This window comes from Mytilus galloprovincialis, chromosome 6 (assembly GCF_965363235.1).
Source record: "Mytilus galloprovincialis chromosome 6, xbMytGall1.hap1.1, whole genome shotgun sequence".
NCBI lineage: Eukaryota > Metazoa > Mollusca > Bivalvia > Mytilida > Mytilidae > Mytilus > Mytilus galloprovincialis.
The window spans coordinates 89460228-89480583 of record NC_134843.1 but is presented as its reverse complement, the minus strand read 5'-3'; the positions used below and the strand labels follow the sequence as shown (position 1 = coordinate 89480583).

Genomic DNA, 20356 nt, shown 5'->3' with positions numbered 1-20356 from the left:
GTGTGTTTTATTCAATTAAATGGCTCATGACATGTCAAGTCAGTTTGATCCTACAGAGAATGTTTTTTTGTTAAATATAGTTGAGTCGGCTAAACGTCCTGCTAAAGCTCCAGTTGTAAAGAAAGATCCTGTCTCCAATGATAATTTGATAAGTTTATGTTCTATGTTTCAAGGGACGAATGATTTAACAGTAGTTAGTATGGTGGCCGGTTAATGTCATTTGGTGTTTTCGCTTGTTCGCCCTTCATATTCTATAGGGCGAAAACGCGAAATCGCGATGTCGAAAACTATTTCATGGTAAAGATTAAAAAGAGCAAAACTGACCAATATAGAGTTGGAGATGAAGTTTTAGTTTCTAAAGGTCAATCGATGGCTTGTCCATTTGACATGTTATTAACATATATGTTGGTATGGCGCATTTAGATACTTTTTCAGACAAGTATTTGTTTTGTCCATTGTAAAAATCTAAGAAAATGGCTGGTTTAATCCAGGTAAATAAACCGATCAGCTACAGCGCAGCTAGAGAATGCACACTGAAGTGTTTGATATTAGTTGCTCTAGAGTTAAATCTTGGTTTGGTGGGGCCACCTCTGCGGCTAATTCTGAGGTTAACGAAACTGACAACACCATGGCTAAAAATGAAAAGGCCAAACAAACAACAGCACACACGACACAACATAGAAAACTAAAGAATAAACAACACGAACCCCACCAAAAAACTAGGGTGATCCCAACATGTACGTTAAGAAACGTTTTTTAAAATATTTTGTATATGAGTATGTTCAAATTAGCATTAAATTAAAAAACTTTTTGTTATATGGGTCATTTTCAAAACATGTCGAATTTTTAGTATACCCATGCTAAAATTTTTATTTCTAATGGAAATTTCAGTTGTAATGGTTTAAATGAAAGCTTGTCGGATTTGTGATTCAGAACATTAATAATAAACACACCTTACATCTATTTTGATAAAATTAAACTGCATTTAAGTCCGATTTTGGGGTATTTGTGTGCGTACAGTGTCAGCAAAAGACACATTTCAAATGATTGTTTTCCGATTTTCTGAGCGCCTTGATATCTGCAAAAGGGACTTTTTAAAAACGTGAAATATTACAATAACGAAAAATCGTAGCTTCTTTATCATTGTATATTTATAGATTATCGGTGATCATCTCAACCAGATTGATTTTCTCGCTCGAGCCGGGACGGCGAAAACGAGAAAGGCAATCGAGTTGAGATGAACAATGATAATCTTTTTATCGCTATTTTACCTATGACGACGTTGACAATTTCATGTCAATTTCATGTTTTTGACGTATTGAATTTTAAACCTGATGCTTTTTGTTATCTATTAATCATGTTTTTCTGTGTCTAATATGTTCTCCTATTTATTTGTATTGTAGTCCTGTAATATTATGTTGTCATTTCAATGTTATATTTAACTTTGCCATTAAAGTGCGAGGTTTGGCATGCCTTAAAACCAGGTTCAACCCACCCCTTTTATTCCCCTTTAAAAGTGTCCTGTACCAAGTCAGGAAGATGGTCATTGTTATATATTGTTCGTTTCTCTTTGTGTTGCATTTTAACGTTGAGTCGTTTGTGTTTTCTCTTATTTTTGAGATATTGAGATAAGACGTGGCACGGTACTTGTCTATCCCAAATTCATGTATTTGGTTTTCATGTTACATTTGTTATTCTCGTGGTGTTTTGTCTGATGATTGGTCTGTTTCTGTGTGTGTTGCGTTTCGATGTTGTGTCGTTGTTCTCCTCTTATATTTAATGCGTTTCGCTCGGTTTTGGTTTGTTACCCCGATTTTGTTTTTTGTCCATGGATTTATGAGTTTTGAACAGCGGTATACTACTGTTGCCTTTATTCATGTCAATTTCGTTAGCAACGCCAGGGGCATGCTTAGTTTCTAGCGATAATTTTCCATCTCAAGCGAGTAGCATGATATGCAAATTATCACAAAAAAAAAGATCAATCGAAAAATGCACAAAATTGCAATAAAACATTATCTACAAACTAAATTCAATCAACGTACATGTCCATCCTGTTACCGCTACTTAAATCAGCCGTTAAATTATTCTCCCTGTGAATATTAAATTAGTCAGTGTTGATTTCAAAAGTGCAAAGTAATCTTTACATTTAAAACGCCTCGTTTCTTGAAAGACAGTGTAGAGAAAAGAAATTTCAAGACATTTAGTGAAAAAAATAGAGTGTATTTTTTTCATGTCTATGCTGTAACCACCGATTTTGATTAATTACACCAACAGTATGCTTGTAAAAAGTGCAATAACGTGTTTGAAACCAAATTCAAAATAGAAAACCATAATCACTTCACCAAAGGGAGTAGTTACTTCACAACAGCAATCAAAAACGAAGAAATTTGTCTATCCTGTTATGTCTATCCTGTCACTATTGTTGCTATGGTTACAGTAACAGGATAGACAATTGTAGACAAAAACGTCATTAATATATTTATCTTAACATATAGGTGCAAAACGAATGAAATAGTTCGTAGTTTGAACTCATCTTAAGGTCATACGTCCTAATCTTCCCAATTAAGCATTTGCAGGTGCAATACTGATATCGGTAACAGGGTAGACAAAAAAGGTAACAGGATAGACTTTTATATAGTGATATATCAGAAACGTACGTTCCTGTTACCAATGAAATAAAGTAAACTAACTTATGAGGGATTAACTTGATGTTGGGTTTATTTGAAAGGGGGAAGAAATGCCGAACAGTATAAATTGCTATCTTAGACTTGCATTACTGGTGTTAACAACCTTTGAAAACCAATTTTTAGAGGCATTTTTTCAGTACAACCATTAATTGGCAAATAATCTATTATTTTACAGAATGAATATATATAGAAGTTTATTCTCTTGAAAACCATATAATTTGCTACGTAAAACAAGCTTAACATTTTATCTAAACCTTTTTTTAATAACCAAAAATTTCTTTTGAAAATGATAACAGGATAGACAAAATATTGTACCACCGATCAAAAAATGTTTCAAGGTATTCTTGTAGGACATCATTGAGGTTGCATCTTTTAATATGTTGTTCTTAAAGTACTGTTTGTTTTGATTTGCTTATGTAGAGGGTTGTTTGAATAAGTAACTTTTAATAAATGTTTTAATTTCAAAATTCGACATCTTTTTAAATGACCCATATATAGGCGATATAGCTATACAACGTTATCGGATTTGTTTATTCAGACTCATTTCTGTCTTCAAATTATTTTCATTTAGCCGCAGTCTTTTGACTGATAGCAGATGTTTTGCATTTAAATGTTTTTTAATGTTTTTTAACATTCTTATATCAGGTGCAGTCCAACACTTTGGGTTTCGCCTGGCATTGACAAAAGGACACAGGTATAAGTAGAAGATATGAGAAGTCATTATAATTGCCACAATTTTTAAATTTTTAATGTGTATTGATGTGACATATTTGTACATATTTGTTTAATAAAATCGGCAGGTCAGAAAATATACAAGAAGCAAGCTAGTCGACAACCATACGTTTGTGTTTTAGTTGTCTATTGGTAGAAGTGATGCTATGTTAGGAACATAAGGTTTGGAGAAGATGAATGAAACCTTGAAATGGGGGGTCCCAATATAAACATTGCATTTTGATATTTTTTCTTCTGTCTTCAAATTTCTTAAGTTTTACAAACCAAGAAAAGTTAGTATAACAAAAAGAAAATAAGAGGAAGTATTTCACATGCATCAACCTGAGCGCTCACAAACTTTTAACTCCGTCTTATTGGTTATGTTCCTGTACAAGACAAATCGCCTGTATCCAATGGATAAATACGTTGTTTGTAATCCGTCATTTTTATTTTATTTTTCAAGTTAATTTCGGTTGTTGATTTTCTCTTTTTGAATAGTTTGACGTTTGTTTCATCCCGTAGCTTTGTATAGCTAACTTAACGCTATGTGTTTACTCACTATTTTGACGACCTGTAGTATTTCACAGCCCTTTCTCTTGGTCTTTGTTGGTCTTTGTTGGATAGCTGTAGTTATAATCATATCATATCTCTTGATTTCATATTTATAATAAAATGTCTTGGCAGTATAATACGGTTTTAATTCTGTTCCAAGCATTGGTCATACACTTTTTGCTCTAATCCTAAACGTGCTGAAAAATCTATTCAAACACTTGAAGATGATATGGTATATGTAATCAATGAAAATAAAATTAAGAAAACAGAAATGCATAAGAAAAAAGTCTGTTGTTTTTACAGTATTCAAAGCATGAAACTTGCATCATGGGCGATATATAACCTTTACCGTAACAGAGATCGGATATCTAACTAGTTATTTTTAGATAGACATAATAATAAAAGCGAATGCAACTAGTAAAATTAATAAATTGAATTTGATGACTTAAACACACATACGTGCTTAGAGCAATTATGGTGGGTTTTTTTCCATGGCACCTAGAAGTATTATAACACAAAACTATCGAGATATACAAACTCGTAGATTATGCAATGACAAGAATACCTTATTCTTTAAATTCTAATCGTAGCCGTAATAGATGAAAAAGAACCTTTTAGTTGGTTTTATTTTGTCTTATTGATGTATACAAATGAATGTAGCAATAGATGTTTTTGATGGGGATTGTGTTGCTTAGTCTTTAATAGTTTTTTATATTGTGTCTTATGTACTATTATTTGTCTTTTTTAGCCAGTGCGTTATCAGTTTATTTTCGATCTATGAGTTTGAATGTCCTTCTGGTATCTTTCGCCGCTCTTTTAAAATATGTGACTAGCTTGTCTCTTTGACACATTCCCCATTTCCATTGTCTGTATCCGGTTGTTCGTCTACTCTGTAATATGGAGTATTGTTTAAAAACTACCTGTCGGAGGTATTAATTAATGAGTAATGTCAACAAAAAAGGAGTTCTCACTAAGTTGCAAGTGTTATCTTTTAAGTCGGGGCATTTTTTCACCCCTTTTCTTCATTTATCTATTAATTGGAGTAATTCCTTTTTCTTTGTATGTTGATTCGTCATATAAAACCTTATATATAATGCACATGCTGAAATTATTACAATTATTTATATGTTTGATGAAAAGAATAATGGTATATATGTACTAAATAAGTACATTAATAAAATATTGGTTTGTATTGTATTCATGAATATGATAAATACAGTTACGTCTCTTAAAATTGAAATTAATATGACAATATGATAACCCATACAAATTCAAAGGGGCCACAGGTTGCCCGCCTGACCTTTTGTGGGAAAAATTTGGTTGATTGTATAGGGAATCACTGAAATATGACTGAAGCGGGTCTCCTCTTAGGCAGTGAATCGGCCCCCTCCAATGAAAATTTCTGTATCCGCCAGTTAAACCGAACACAAAATGTTATATGTTTAAATTGTAACTTTTAATAGATGGATTTTTAACATCGGATGTAACTATTTTATTTAAATAACAAGTTAATTGAACTTCCTGGTCTAATCAACTTTTACGTAATGGCGTCTCGTTTTGTAAGAAGTTTAGTAAGATCAACATGGAAGATAGCAGACGGAACAACTTGTCATCGACAACTCAGCATATCGACGAGACTACAAACAATTATTGGAAGTCCACATCCAGATCTCGACATAAGAAAACAGTCACTTCCAGAATATCTGTTTTCAAAGGTTGATGAACACTCGCATAGGACAGCGCTAGTAAGTATGTCACTTGTAGAAAATAACAAACAAAAATACGTTAACAGCATACGTTTTTATCCGACGGTGAGATTGGGACGATATGTTTTACTTATTCAGTTCAAATGTGTAATAAAAAGTATACCTTCGTGTGCTACTTTGAGAGATAAATGAGGTCAAATTTTGGACATTGGTTTCTTGGACATTTCCATACTTTGATAAGATAGATTAGTCATTACATCCCTTCTTACTCATCGTATGTTCAATATTTGGAACAGTGGGAGATGTTGTGTTCGTGTGAAAATACAGATACAAATACCTTCAACCATAAAACTGAGGATGCAGAAGATGTCACGAAAGACACTAGTATAACTTATGTGTGGTTTATTCAATTTTTAATATAATTGAAAGTAAACAAGATGTAAAATTACTGCTTTACTGCTCGGATCATTTTATTTTGTCTAGATGTTAATTTTGCAAATGAATATAGCTGTATGCTGCTGTTTATATTATACATGAATAATCTATTTATGCATCACTAGATATAATAAAATGTTTTTATTTTGTACTTAGTAGACAACAATGCATACAATAAAAGCGGTTTAATACATTTAAATAGGATATAAATGTGTAGTGTGGCGACGTTTAAAGTCTGTTGTTGATGCACAAGTGAATTAACCTCTTTCGAGTTCATCATTAGTGCATTTAGGGGCATCTGCACGTCCTTTCCTTGTTGAGCGAACGGTTGAATATCCTATATATCATTGATCTATCACAACTCATCACTAATAAAAAGCAATGGATTTGATATAAGTTAGTATCCAAAAACATTTGAGCGTAAACGAAGAATTATGACTCTTATTTCTAAAACAAAATTACCCCAAGAATAAAAGTATTTCAAAGGGAACATTTTAGCGAGAAGCATTAGACTGGTTGTTACTCATTTTTCTAAAATTTGGCATCAAGTGAAATAATTTAAAAGGAAATTATATCAGGGTATAACCAATTTTAATAGAAAAAAAAACTAAATGTGTTTGTTACTTTTAATTATCAATTAATAAAAACATTAAAGAATAGTTACATTCAAAATCAATAATTGAATATATATTTCGAATTATAGGTAGATTTTGAGAGTGGAAGATCTTATACATATAGCCAACTTAAAGAGTATGCTGTTCGGATAGCCAGTGCTCTAAGAAAGCTTGGTTACAAAAAAGGAGATATTATTGCAATACATGCTACAAACAGTCCAGAATATGCTATATTACTGCTTGCTCTGCCTGCAGCTGGAATCACAATGACAACATCGAATTCCTCTTTCACAGCTGGTATGTTTCGGTAGAAATATCAATAAACGTTTGGCAATCAAACAAAGGAATAACTGCTGAGGTCGATACATTTTGATCAGATGTTCTCTGTGTATGGTATATAAGAAGTTTGAGTTTTTAAAGATACTCTTATATGGATTTTAAAAAAGAAAACTGACAACTAGATAATTCCTACATATTTTTAATGTGTAAATCATTCGTTTCTGTGTTAGGACAGTTAGATAAGTCCTCATGCATATTGTCCTGTTGGCACACTCTGTCGCACACAGTATAGAGTTCATGAATTCAAGCATTTTCAGTTCGTGTTTGTATGATGTAATATTGTCTTCTTGTCAGTTATATTATAATTGTTAGGGTTCAATATATGTAAGTAAGTTTCGTTCTCACTCCGTTTGAATTCAAAATGGTTTGAATCCCTTGTGTTTTCAATTTACCTACCATGTATTTGTTCTACATGCATCTGTATTCATCATATTGTATAATTAGATGACAAGAAAGTTTTGATAAAAAGGAGGGAGGGGGTTACACAATTACTTGTCGGTTATATGGTGGTTTTTTTTGCTAGCTTTACTTTAGTCAATAATTCAACATTATGTTTTGATAATTAATTTCTTTACCAATTATTTGAAGAGGAGCTTGCCAAAAAGTTAGACTTAACAGAAGCCTCATGCGTCGTGACGACACCAACACTTTTACCTATAGTGATGGAGGCATTTAGAATCAATGTTAAAATACAGACCAACATCAAGGTATCGTAACGTTCAAATCATTGATTTTTGTTTGCAATATTTCCATTTTGATCAAATTCTAAACACGAGTTATAAATTTTTTATACATTCCGCATGAATATAATTAAATATATATATGATATTTATATATCAAACGAAAAGGCAAAATTTCTGGAACATCTTTCCTTCTTACGTACCTGTTACCTAAATATGCTTCATTGAGATCATATCTGTAATTGTCATATTATATAATCTCTGTTGAAATTGGCATTGTATTGATATGTTGCGACAGATGACATTCATCTCCCAGAGACAATTAATATTTAAATATGTATAAAAAACACCTACTAGATAGAAATCAACCGATACAAAAATAATAAATAGATATCTGAAGTTTTATAAGTTTTGTGTAAATGATTTTGATCAGTCTATGATTTTAATAACTACAAGTTAGAAAGTCAAGAGTCTAAATAAATATTGAAATCCATATGTTAAATAGAGAGAAGGTGACTACACTACATTATAATTAATGAAGAAAAAAAATAGCATTTCTTTTTCTTCATGTAGGATATCATCACTCTGGGTCACGTGTCCGGTTACAAATCTATAAATACATTAATGGAAGATGATGGCACTGCTTTCCCTGAAGATCTACAAGTTGATTGTGAAAACGATATCGTTGTCTTGCCGTTTTCCAGTGGAACCACAGGATTCCCAAAGGCAGTTATGTTGAATCATCGGTGTCTGGTTGCAAACCTTCAACAACTAAGGTTTATTTTTCTCCTTCTGTTGACGTATTTAAAAGCGATTTTTTTCATTCATTGATTCGAGGATTTTTAATTTTAACCGTCTATATATATATTCAATGTAAAATATTCTATACTTGAAATAAGGCACTCGTTTATTAATATATTTTTGAGTTATGTGATAGGTACGTGCGCCAATGTTTAACTCTGTTCACAGGTCCTCTAGTAACAAAAACTCACCACAGACACCAGGGCAACATTATGTACTTACGCCAGACGCGCGCTTCGTCCACAAAAACTCATCAGTGACGCTGGAATCCAAAAAAAGGGTTATAGTAGTAGACTTCTGATATGTTTCTGCTCTCATATTTCAAATTTTCAAATATGACTTAGGTTAGGTATTTGTACCTTTGGTATCTTTCGCCTGTCTTTTAATTGACAATTACACCGACATTATACGTCTTGTCCTGTTATAAAATTTTCAAAATCTGACAAATTGTGGGTAAACATATTTTTGTATATTAACAACATAAGAAATGTTGAGCAATTTGTTTGATTTCAATTATGTTTAAAAAATATATGTTCCAAGAATGCAGTACAATGATTTGAAAGTCCATTTAACGACACTTATTATTATTGCAGTTGTGCACTGCAAACGACTCCTGATGATAGCTTTCTTGCAGTTTTACCAATGTTCCATGTATATGGCATAACTGTCTTAACATACTACGCTTTTGCTGGTGGTAATAAACTGGTGACACTTCCTAGGTTTGATCCAGGTTTATTTCTTCAAGCAATTCAAAATGAAAAGGTAAAGGCATTATTTCATTCTTTTAACATGTTTACAGACATTTCAAAATATTTTTAAATTGCTGAAAAATTAAAAGACATTGAACGTGTTCAATTATATCAGTTTCAGAATCGCATGTTTGTTTAAAACATTTTGGTCACTTACATGGCTAAATAAAATTGATAACTAACAATGAAAACCAATTATGTACATTTCACTTTTTCGTATTTGTTTAGATATCACTCCTTCATTTGGTACCACCAATGGCAGTTTTCATGGTTAAACATCCAATGGTGAATGATTTCAACTTATCCAGAGTTCAAAGAGCCATATGTGGCGCTGCACCCCTTGGCGAAACTGTTCATGAAGAATTTGTGTCAAAGTTAAATATAAATTTATTTCAAGGTATTCAAATGTAATAACTTGTAGTGTAATTGGTTTTGATTTTTTATTATTTTATTATTTGCGAATGTTTGTCAATATTACAAAGAAAATATGAAAACACACTTATAATTTATCAAAACAGTACATTTTCTTTATGTTGAACTGTTTTAGAATTTTTTTTTAAAAGATTGATAACCCTGTAAACTACAATGTTTCAATGATGAATTAAGAAGCTGTCTACCGGAATTACAATTTATATTGTAAAATTATTAACCATAGTGAAATGAGATTTTGACGATGATGTTGATGATGGTGTTTCAGGTTATGGCATGACTGAATTTGGACCAGCTGCCCTTTGTGATGAAATTCCATCAAACATCGGCACAGTAGGAAAACCAGTACCCAATACTTTGTGCAAGGTAACATATTCGATTTGAATTTTATAAACCCTATTTGTAATTCAGTTAAACATGATTGATGTTAGATATGTTTGAATATTGGCATTTTAAATCTTCATTGCTTATATAGCTCTCTTACATGGTAAAAATATAAAACATGGTCAAAGGTTTTGATACAATAGTGCAAACTTATGTCAACTACTGTAAACCAACTTATTTTTGAGATTTTCACGTCTTAAACGGGCTAAACACGAAATAAAATATTCGCGAAAATACATTGGTTTAAAGTATACTGTTGAAAGTCCAACAGTAATATACAGATGTTGACATTCTTGTCCTTTATTCTTCGGGGTACTAGGAATCGTCTCGTTTGGTTTTTATACTTTATATTCACTTTCTCTTGCTAATTTACTGACATTTCATTTATTTGCCATTTGCAAACCTTTTATTTCGGTTAGTCTTCTTGTATATAAGTAAGAGATATTAATTTTACATTTAGTTCGCGTGTATGCAATAATGGTCAAATATTCATGAGACGTATTGGGAAGAAACATAGGACATGTTTTAACAAGCCGGAAAATAGGGTTAGCAGTGATTTTACTCTTCAAAGTGATATTATAAGAAAGTGTGTAAGGTTATAAACACCATTATATGGATGGTATACTTTATCATTTTAAACTACAAATTAACAACAGTGAGAACTTAAGAGGGCTATGTCATATATTCCTCCAATTTTGAGAACGTGAAAATGTCTCCTTGTCCTCTGTTTTGCTGGAGAAAGTACAATAAAACATGGTTTTTTCTTTCACGAAATTGTTACGGCCAAACGTAAACGGAGGTTAACTCTATGGAAATTCAAACCTAATTTTACAGTTTTTCAACATTCAATACAGACTGTGGATATATCACAGTTAGTCATATCTGCATAAGAAAAAGAAACAGAGAAATTTATACCGATTACTTTCACAGATATACAAATGAGTCTAATTATTAGGCTATGAAGTATAAAGTCTTCACTCAATGCAACTGTTTTATACACTAAATACAACAGAATATATTCCGAGAAAAAAATCAAACATTAAACTAATGACTTTGATTTTCTAAGATAGTTCACCCAGGAACTACCAACTTAATCACAAATGTTGGCGAATCAGGTGAGATATGCCATAAGGGACCACAGTTAATGAAAGGATATTTACACAACCAAGAGGCTACAAATGAGATTGTCAAAGAAGGTTGGATACACACAGGTGAGTATTGTAATAGCCTTTCAAGACGTCATAATTTGGCAACAGTAGTATCATAGTATAGCACCGTTCAACAGTCTTAAATCGATTAAAGAGAAAACAAATCCGGGTTTCAAACTAAAACCGAGAGAAACGCATCAACCATACGTAGGAAACAACGGAACAACAGAAACACTGAAGTGCAACAAAATCAAACGCCAATTAAACATACATAGAAACGAACTATTTAATATCAACTGCCATATTCCTAACTTGGTAACAAATATTAAAAGAAAAGAAAAAAAAAATAGAAAAAAAAAATCACAGGCTACAAGTTCCTGTTATTTTCACTTAGTCTTTTGCACGTAGCGGTTTTGATAATCTATGAAAATATTTATTGAATTAGCAAATGAAGATTTATATAATTAGACTCATTCAAGCTTGATAATTTATGTTGTATATGTTTGGAGTCCTCTTTTAATTCAACTGCTAGAGTATGCAATATCAATTTAGCATGTAAGATGTCTCTTTAACAATAAAGATGATACCAGGTCAAACCAATGCAAAGTTCATCAAATCTTAACTTAATAAAGTCAAATATAGCACTGGTACACCAAATAATTATGAGTTTGAGAATATCTTGTAATCTTAACATCTTTGTTTTACTGAATCGACTCTTAGCCTAAAAGTAACAGTCTTATGCGAGTGGTTTTTCTGTGTCAACGTCGGCCGTATTAACTATTGATATAGATCATACAAGCGAACAATCATTTATGTATCCATGCATTGCTTGCTTCTATTTATTCATAATGACATACGTTTTCTGTCTCTTATGTTTAGGGGATATCGGTTATATAAGAAAAGATGGTAACGTGGTTATAACAGATAGAGTAAAAGACCTGATCAAATATAAGGCTTTTCAGGTACAAAGATGTAAAGGGAAAAGTTTTATTAACTTGTTTGTATTTGATACATGGACTTCACAACATTACGAACAACCAAGGTACATTGCCGGCTAATATGTGTGTTCTACAAATGAACTGTCTATTAGATAGACAAAAAGTAAAAGAGGTTTTCAGTAATAATGTGAAACTGTTTCTTCGCGTAGTGGTAATGCCATATGTGAATTCTGAAAAAAACCCTCTAGATAGTTTTTAATTACGATCTTTCTCATAAATCAATTCTGTCAAAACGTTTGATCTTTTTCAACCCTGTACCACCAATCCCTATGTGAAATTATAGAAATATTCTATAAGAAAATAATTCACAATGTTCATGAATGATTTTCTATACAAAGCATATGCTATCAATTTATTATTTTGGTATACCAGACGGCATACCTTGTTAATAGTGAACAAAAAGGTAAAACTTGCAACACAAAAAATACAAGTGACTAGGATATTGAAATTCTTATTGACAACATATTTATTGAATTCGGAGGTAGACTGTATCAACAAGTTGTCGGCATTCCTGTGAAAACGAATTGTTTGCCTCTTCTTGTCGACTTTTTCTTATTTTTATATGAGTCAAAGTTCATTCAGACACTTGTCAAAACAGAGGATCAAAGATGCGAGATCATTTAATTTCACATTCAGATATATTAATGATGTTCTATCGACACAATTATTTTTAAATCTACCTGTATGTCGTCAAACGCGCAATTCTACGCCAGGGTTAATGTTAATCTAACCGCCCCTGGTGCCGGTAAATTATAACTATGACAATATCAATAATAATCATGTCAACACAGAAGCGCTTATTACCAAAGCCTTGTTGGTTAATATTTCGCATCAACTTCGCGAATGCTACATTATTATCTTTTGATGTTAGGCTTTGGCGTTTTTTTTGTCATGTTAATTACGTGTTATAGTGTTCTTTTGTTTGCCTTTGTAAACTATTCATCTTTACTGTTTAGTTCATAGTTGGAAATATCCTTTTAGTGTAGTTCATTACCTATGCATTTCACTAATGTGTTGTTGTGCTGTGGTCATTTTGTAACCATTCATTTTTTATTAATTTGTGCTTCGTCTTTATGCCACTTTTTTTACAAGAGTAAATCCTCGGTCAAAACTTACCGGATAGCACGAACAGACGACTAACAGAGGAAAATAAAAGTTGTCCGTTGACAAAATTGTTATCCGTAGGGAGTCCGTTGATATATTGACCAAATAAAACGGACGCATAACGAATGCATAACGAACTCGCAATGGATATGCAACGTACGAGAAAAGGAAACGTGCCGGACAGGACGGATGCCGAACGTACATCCAACGGACTATTACGGCATAAAACGGACCCATAACGGAAGCGTACTGGATAAAACGGATGAACAAGATATACGGAAAAATTAAAAGCGACAATAATAAGTCATGTAAATCGTATGAATATTTAAAATGTTTCTGTGTAACTGGTTTTGGTTTGTTCTTTAAAATGTCACCAAAGGGCACTGTCTGGCCTGAATACGAGCTTGATTGTGAAGACGTGCCCTTACTCTAAGATCAATTATGAATAATAAGAATTCATGAACTTTAAGAAATCTAATTGGCATTTCTGACGCGAAATTTTCAATTGGCAGGTCCAAGACCACAGTCATTTCGTAGTGCATTTTCTTTAGACAATAAATGAAAAATTAAAAAAAATCCCACCTGCGCTTTCTAAAAAATATTTTCACAGTATGTTGTAGTACTTTTGGGACAAACAAATTAAAATTATAGAAAACTTCATCAGCTCTAACTCAAAATATGGACAATTTTATGTTAAGGGGTCTTGAAATCTTTTGACAGCTTCAGAAATGCTATTTTGTAACGTTTTTTAGCTGGACCAAATCACTACTTGACTTTCAAATTCATGACCCAAATTTATTTACAGTGTAATTTCATCCCCCTACTTGCTATTTAAGGTATAAAACATGAAAAAATAAATTTGGAAGGGGTTTACAAAAATTGACAAGTAACAAACTGTCCACACTAGGGACTATATTTGTCCCGGACAACGAATATCAAAGGACAATAACTGTGTATTCGGACCAATCCGTTCATCATCCGTTTTATCCGTTATACATCCGGTAGAAGTCCGTTTCACATTCGTTCAACATTCGTTTTATCCGCTAGAAGTCCGTCGGTGAATTTATCTGCCAGACCTCCAACCGATGTATAACGGAAACGAAAAGGACGAACTCTGTACAAAACGGACGCATACCGAACGTTCAAAGGACTTTTTATCCGTTGGATGTCCGTTCAAAGTTTTGAACATGCTCAAAATATTCCACCGGACAGAACGGACGTCGACGGATAAAACAAACGCTAAACGGACATGCAACAGATATGGACGGACGTCTAACGGATAAGAACGGACGTCTAACGGACATGAACGGATTGAAAAAAGTTATTCGTTAGGCATCCATTCGAGCTATCCGTTAATGTGTGACCGAGGTTCTAAGGATCTAATAAAATATATAAGCTTTTACAAGTAAAAGGAATAGTCCTGAAACAATTCCTTAAAATTATGATTCGTTGTTCACCAACAGATGAACCCTTATGCGATTTTTGAATTGTCCGTTTATGAATTTATTAATTATTAAGAAAGAAACTAAGGTATCAAACAATCAGACAAAGTTGATATTGGATCAATTTGCCTATCACTTTAAGGTCTTTTTTGGTTATATAGCTAGCTAACTCTTTTATTCCTTGTACATCCTAGGTTTTCAAATATTTGGCTTTGAACGTTCTATATAAAGGTAAATCCAAAAAAACGTTTTGGACGCGCATAACATTTATAAAGGATGTTTTGCATTTGATTTTCATTTTTTCTCACCTACTTTATGATGAAACCTGCACATATGAATACCATCAGTCAATGCATAGCATTAATTACTATTTAAAGTTTGGCGTTTTGGGGAACAACGAAAGCCTTATTCCGTGGCCGACAATAAAGTCTATTTACAAGTTTCGTCAACATATATAAGTCTTAATTATCATGGGTTGATGTTTTGGTGTTAAAAGTCCAGAGGCAAATATTGCATGCACTTTATGACAAGGACATGTTGACGATATATGTATATCATACTCTATTTGTACTAAATCTGACACGTTCAGTAAGATTTTATAGTGCTTAATTATGCTGCAACAATTCATACGGTAACAGTTATTCCGACCATTAAATCTTTGGTTTCCTCTTCAATGTCGCATGCGCAGCGGAAAAATAGCAAATGACCTCTGGCGACCACAGTTCAATGACAGCATCGTATTCGACAAGTATTGTTAGTATAATTGTCCAGAAAAATGACTTTATGGCATGTTTTGGAAACTGTTACGCATCTAATTTTAACCTGTTGAAATTCATCAAGATTAGGAAATAGTCATTTAGAAGATTATGCATAACATACTTTATTTTTTCTTTCACTAGGACATATCTTCTTCGGCAAAAGGTGCTGTTGTTTGATACTATTATACAACTTTGCTGTTCTGTTTTAAGCAATAATTATTTGGGAAGCTTATTATTCGGATTTTTATAATTTTTTTGTACATTTAGGATTTGATCAAATGTATCTGAATATCAAATAATATAAGTTACATAGTGTGCTAGTGACCTAATACGATATATATGGGGTCAGAAAATTCCATATGGAATTTACTGACCCAATATATACCGTATTACGTCACTAGCACACTATGTAACGAATTTATCTTACAGACTATCTTAACGTGTGAAGCAACAGCGAGATTTTATAGAGAATATATTTCTTTAATAAGTAGTAATAGTTCATTGATATTAGATTGCTCCTGCTGAACTGGAAGACGTTTTATTAAAGCATCCCGAAGTTCAGGATGCAGCTGTAATAGGTATTCCTGATGAAAGATCTGGAGAGGTACCGAGAGCATATGTAGTGCGAAAACCAAATTGTCATGTTGAAGAAGACCAAATACGGAGGTTCATGAAAGGTATAATATCAATATTTTAACATAGTGTTTCTTTTTATCAAGACTTCTTTGTTAGATCTTACTGTAAAGAAGATAGTTGTGGTATGATAACCAACAAGTCAATTATCCACCAACGGACTTGGCTGTTAACAACAACATGCCATCGTAAAAACAGCTTCCAAGCGAATACCGAGGCTCATAAACTCGTAGTACTTCGCGAAATGTAGTTGAATCTTCAAGGTGTAATACCACCAAATCATAGCGCGACATATCCGGTTTCATACGAAAAACTAGGACAAAAAAATATAATATTCCCTTGGATTTGACAGTAGTACGAAATGAACCCTGCATGATTTCTTTGAAGAACAAATAGTTTTGTCAAAGTCAAAAACATATATCTTTAATTGATGTTTCAAAGAAACAAAATACAACTTTTGAGTTCGATTCATTTCCTTCAAAACTCAACTTTTAGTGAACAGCATTCGGGCGTTTAGGGGCATTGCCACTTACGTAATAATATTGAGCGAGTGGTTGGAAAAATATGATGCTATATAAAACGAATTATTCGGCAAATTAAATTCTTTTCATTGACAATCAGCCCGGCTGTCATTAGAATAAGTTCATACGTAACAAACATTAATTCTAGTTTATCCTGCACAAAATGATCACTTAGGCGATTGATGAACGTTGAAAGTGCATAGAAACAGGCGATCCCATCTATCTGGTAAATGAATAATTAACGATTTTTTCGGTGAAGGACATTTCTCGGAGATGGTTTTTATTTTTTATTTTGTTTCTATGGAATATTTTGGAAACTTGATATAACATGGGTTTAAAACTTGTACGAAAGAAAAAAGAGCTGAACATCAATTCTGAATAATTTACTTCAAACTTGTAATGTTTATTACTTGTAAGTAATATGCAGTGAAGTTTTATCTGAAACTTATTCAAAACAAAGATAAATTTTGCACAAGTTTTTGAGAAATGTAAATTTAGTAAGATTTAATAGGGGGAAACCAATGGTGGTATCACTCCTTGCGAGTAAACAAAAGTAATACTTGTTAAAAACTCTGTACTGAAAAGGACCTACTATGAAAATATGAATCCATCAGAAAGAAATAAATCCACTTGAAATGCCAGATTTAATCTAGGACGGGAAAATGTCATGAAACTTATAATGGCAGATAGCATACACCCACAAGATTTTGACAGACTGTATTTCGAGTGGGGTTTCTTTTTGTGGAAGGGAGCAGTTTACTTCAGCGAGTGACAAAACTATAAATGTCTCCTCTAATAGCCAATGTCTAATTTAAAATGATGACAAGTGTTAAACCTTTCCCTATCATTGATTGTAGTATAACAGCACGACATAGGAACGACACTAAGAACAACTAACATATTTCATTTTCGTACAATTAATTCTGATTTAAGAATTTTAATGAACATGCTCAACTAAATAAAACTCTTGTTCTTAATATATACGTTCATACCCATAATCAGTTATTTTTTGCACATATATATGTAGGACTCAAAAGTGCGATGGGGACGCTAAAGTACGATGGTCACGCTAAAGTGCGATGGTATACGCTAAAGTGCGATGCTTACACATGCAAGAGTGCGATGGTCCGCGAATGTATAGACGAAATAAACGTACTATGGATTATGACGGGAACAGTCGTTTATACACTCAAAAAAAATGAACATGCCGAAAGATAAATGTAGAATATTTGATTAACAATTTTAAACCAAATGTCCATGACTTACTTAATCTAAACCTAACAATGCTTTTTTATAAATTGTTATTTGGATGGAGAGTTGTCTGATTGGCACTCACACCACATCTTCCTATATCTATTTGTCGGCTAAGGCAAATGTTGTTTTTTTTTCGGATGCTGGAAGAAGGACTTGTGTCCTGCAGTCGACCATTTTACTATAAAGATGCAAAATTATAAGCATAGGTATCCTTTGTTTTGTTTCTATTAGAACCTAACGGATACATTGCAATCATTGTTTATATTGTAGTTTACTTTGCGGTCCCCGTTAAAATATCGTCAATTTATTGAAAATAAAAGTCGGTAAAATAAAGGTACATGTTTTCATGCGAAATCATAAATTGTCCGCTAAAACATTATTTTGTACCTTGTAGGAAAATACAACCTGTATTTGTACTCGCTGCTGAAAAGGAGAAAGCTAGGAGATTATTGCATTTCTCCCTCATTTTAACTAAGATTTAAACAAATAAATGTTACACAATGAACGAATTTTGTATTTGTAATTTTCGTTGACGACTTTAAAGGGAGATGTTCACTTAAGGGATAGACTACATGTAAACAATAAGCTACACTAATTATCAAAATATGTGATACGCCCGAATTTAAAAAAAAATCATACACAGGATATATAATTTGTTATCACACCTAAGTTACCATTTTAACAATAATCACGTGGTCGGTCTTTTCAATTCAGAAACAATGACTTAAGCCTGCCGATACATTTGAGAGACATGTATTGTCGAAATGCGCATATGGTGCAGAAAAAATGGAACCGTTATTGTTATTACTACCACTGGGTCGATGCCTTTGCTGGTGGACTGTTAGTCCCCGAGGGTATCACTAGCCCAGTAGCCAGTCCTCCGGTACTGGCATGAAAATACAGATTTTTTGTTTCATTAAAATTTGCTGTTACAAAATGTTAGAAATTATTATAAATTAAGGAATGTATCTCCCTCATGCAAAGCTCTGATTCCTTTCACGGATTTGGCTATACTTTTTGGAACTTTTGGATTATAGCTCTTCATCTTTTATATAAGCTTTGGATTTCACATATTTTAGCCACGAGCATCACTGAAGAGACATTTATTGTCGAAATGCGCATCTGGTGCAGAAAAAATGGTACCGTTATTGTTATTACAGCCTATCACATATGTTATAAAACCTTAGCATACTAGCTTTTGCAAAAAGAATATTTATTAACATCCGTGTTTTTAAAAGTTTTAAGCCCTTTTGGTGCATCGCACTTTAGCATGATAGACCATCATACTTTAGCAAACAAACAACGATCGCACTTTAGCGTGAGACACCAATTAATTTCTGTTTCCTATGTAACTTTCATGTTAAAAGCAGTGTCATCTTGAAGAGATTATTTCATGATTTGGAAAACCTTGGGTTCTGTTTAAAAAGATGCAGTTTATTCGGAAATCTGTTTTCACATAATGCATGCACGTTTAGATGAACTATAGATGAAATTGCATAGCTTCATTTGAAAAAAAAAACTTAATGTGGTTCCTTTGTAGATCATGTTGCCGACTTTAAGTTGTTTAGGGGAGGAATTCGATTTACAGAAGCTATTCCAAAAACACCGAGTGGAAAAATACTTAGACGTACTCTAAGACAAGATTTTTTAAAAAGTTCTTATTGAAAATGATGTTTAGAATACAATTTGTAGTATGTTACTAGATTATCTAACGGGACTGCAATTATAGTAATTTGCTATATCAGTCTCAATTATATCACTATAAAACTGTATATTGTATATTAATTATTTAGTTATTCTACAAGGAAACAGAGTGCAATAAAAAAAAGATCTATTTGGTTTATATTCTTATTGATTTCAAATGCCAACTTATGTATAAGTTCTGATTTGGTTCCCTTTCCTATTAGGTAATTTTATTTTAGCTGATTTTTTACTATGTTTACTGATTTGTTTTTGAAGTAAAAAATATGTGCGAACCCTTTCAGAGCTCCTGGCTTTATGGGAGCACGTATTGATAAAACGTATTTTTAATTGAAAAGAGTATAAAAAGTAAAATTACAAAAATCTGAACTCCGAGGAAAATTCAAAACGGAAAGTCTCTAATCAAATGGCAAAATCAAAAGCTCAAACACATCAAACAAACGGATAACAACTGGGATATTCTTTACCTGTGTCCGGCATATTCTTATGTAGAAATTGTGGCAAAAACCTGATTTAGCTAGTTAAACTTTTCACTTGAAGGACAGTCGCATAAAAGTCCATTATATATTGACAACGATGTGTGAACAAAATAACTAGACACAATAGTGGAAAATGTCAAAAATAGGGGTACAGAAGTCAATAATGTGGTATAATTTTAATCACTAAAAAACAAATATGAAACAAAGAACATAAAAAAGGCATTTAAACAT

At 32.6% G+C, this 20356-nt stretch overlaps 1 protein-coding gene across 4 annotated transcripts; it reads left to right on the top strand.

The window, feature by feature from the left end:
• Nucleotides 1-5376: 5376 nt before the first annotated feature.
• On the top strand, nucleotides 5377-19782 carry LOC143080652 (uncharacterized). 4 transcript variants are annotated; one of them, XR_012979756.1, is made up of 11 exons: nucleotides 5377-5695; nucleotides 6795-7002; nucleotides 7633-7751; nucleotides 8298-8500; nucleotides 9119-9287; nucleotides 9503-9671; nucleotides 9972-10069; nucleotides 11154-11298; nucleotides 12115-12197; nucleotides 15967-16214; nucleotides 19486-19782. XR_012979756.1 is itself a non-coding variant. In XM_076256622.1 (11 exons), exons 1-11 carry the CDS (start codon nucleotides 5495-5497, stop codon nucleotides 19608-19610), a joined length of 1650 nt encoding a protein of 549 aa, XP_076112737.1. In that variant the 5' UTR covers nucleotides 5380-5494; the 3' UTR covers nucleotides 19611-19782. The 4 variants fall into 4 exon arrangements, 2 of the variants coding, with proteins under 2 accessions (XP_076112737.1, XP_076112736.1); XR_012979757.1 differs by having other exon boundaries at nucleotides 5378-5695; nucleotides 16035-16214; XM_076256622.1 differs by having other exon boundaries at nucleotides 5380-5695; nucleotides 16085-16214.
• The last annotated feature ends 574 nt before the right edge of the window (nucleotides 19783-20356 follow it).

Coding starts and splice junctions, on each gene's coding strand:
- LOC143080652 (XM_076256621.1), top strand. CDS start 5,495: ATGGCGTCTCGTTTTGTAAGAAGTTTAGTAAGATCAACATGGAAGATA. Junction 8,501..9,118: donor GCAAACCTTCAACAACTAAG/GTTTATTTTTCT, acceptor TTATTATTGCAG/TTGTGCACTGCAAACGACTC. Junction 9,672..9,971: donor AAATATAAATTTATTTCAAG/GTATTCAAATGT, acceptor ATGGTGTTTCAG/GTTATGGCATGACTGAATTT.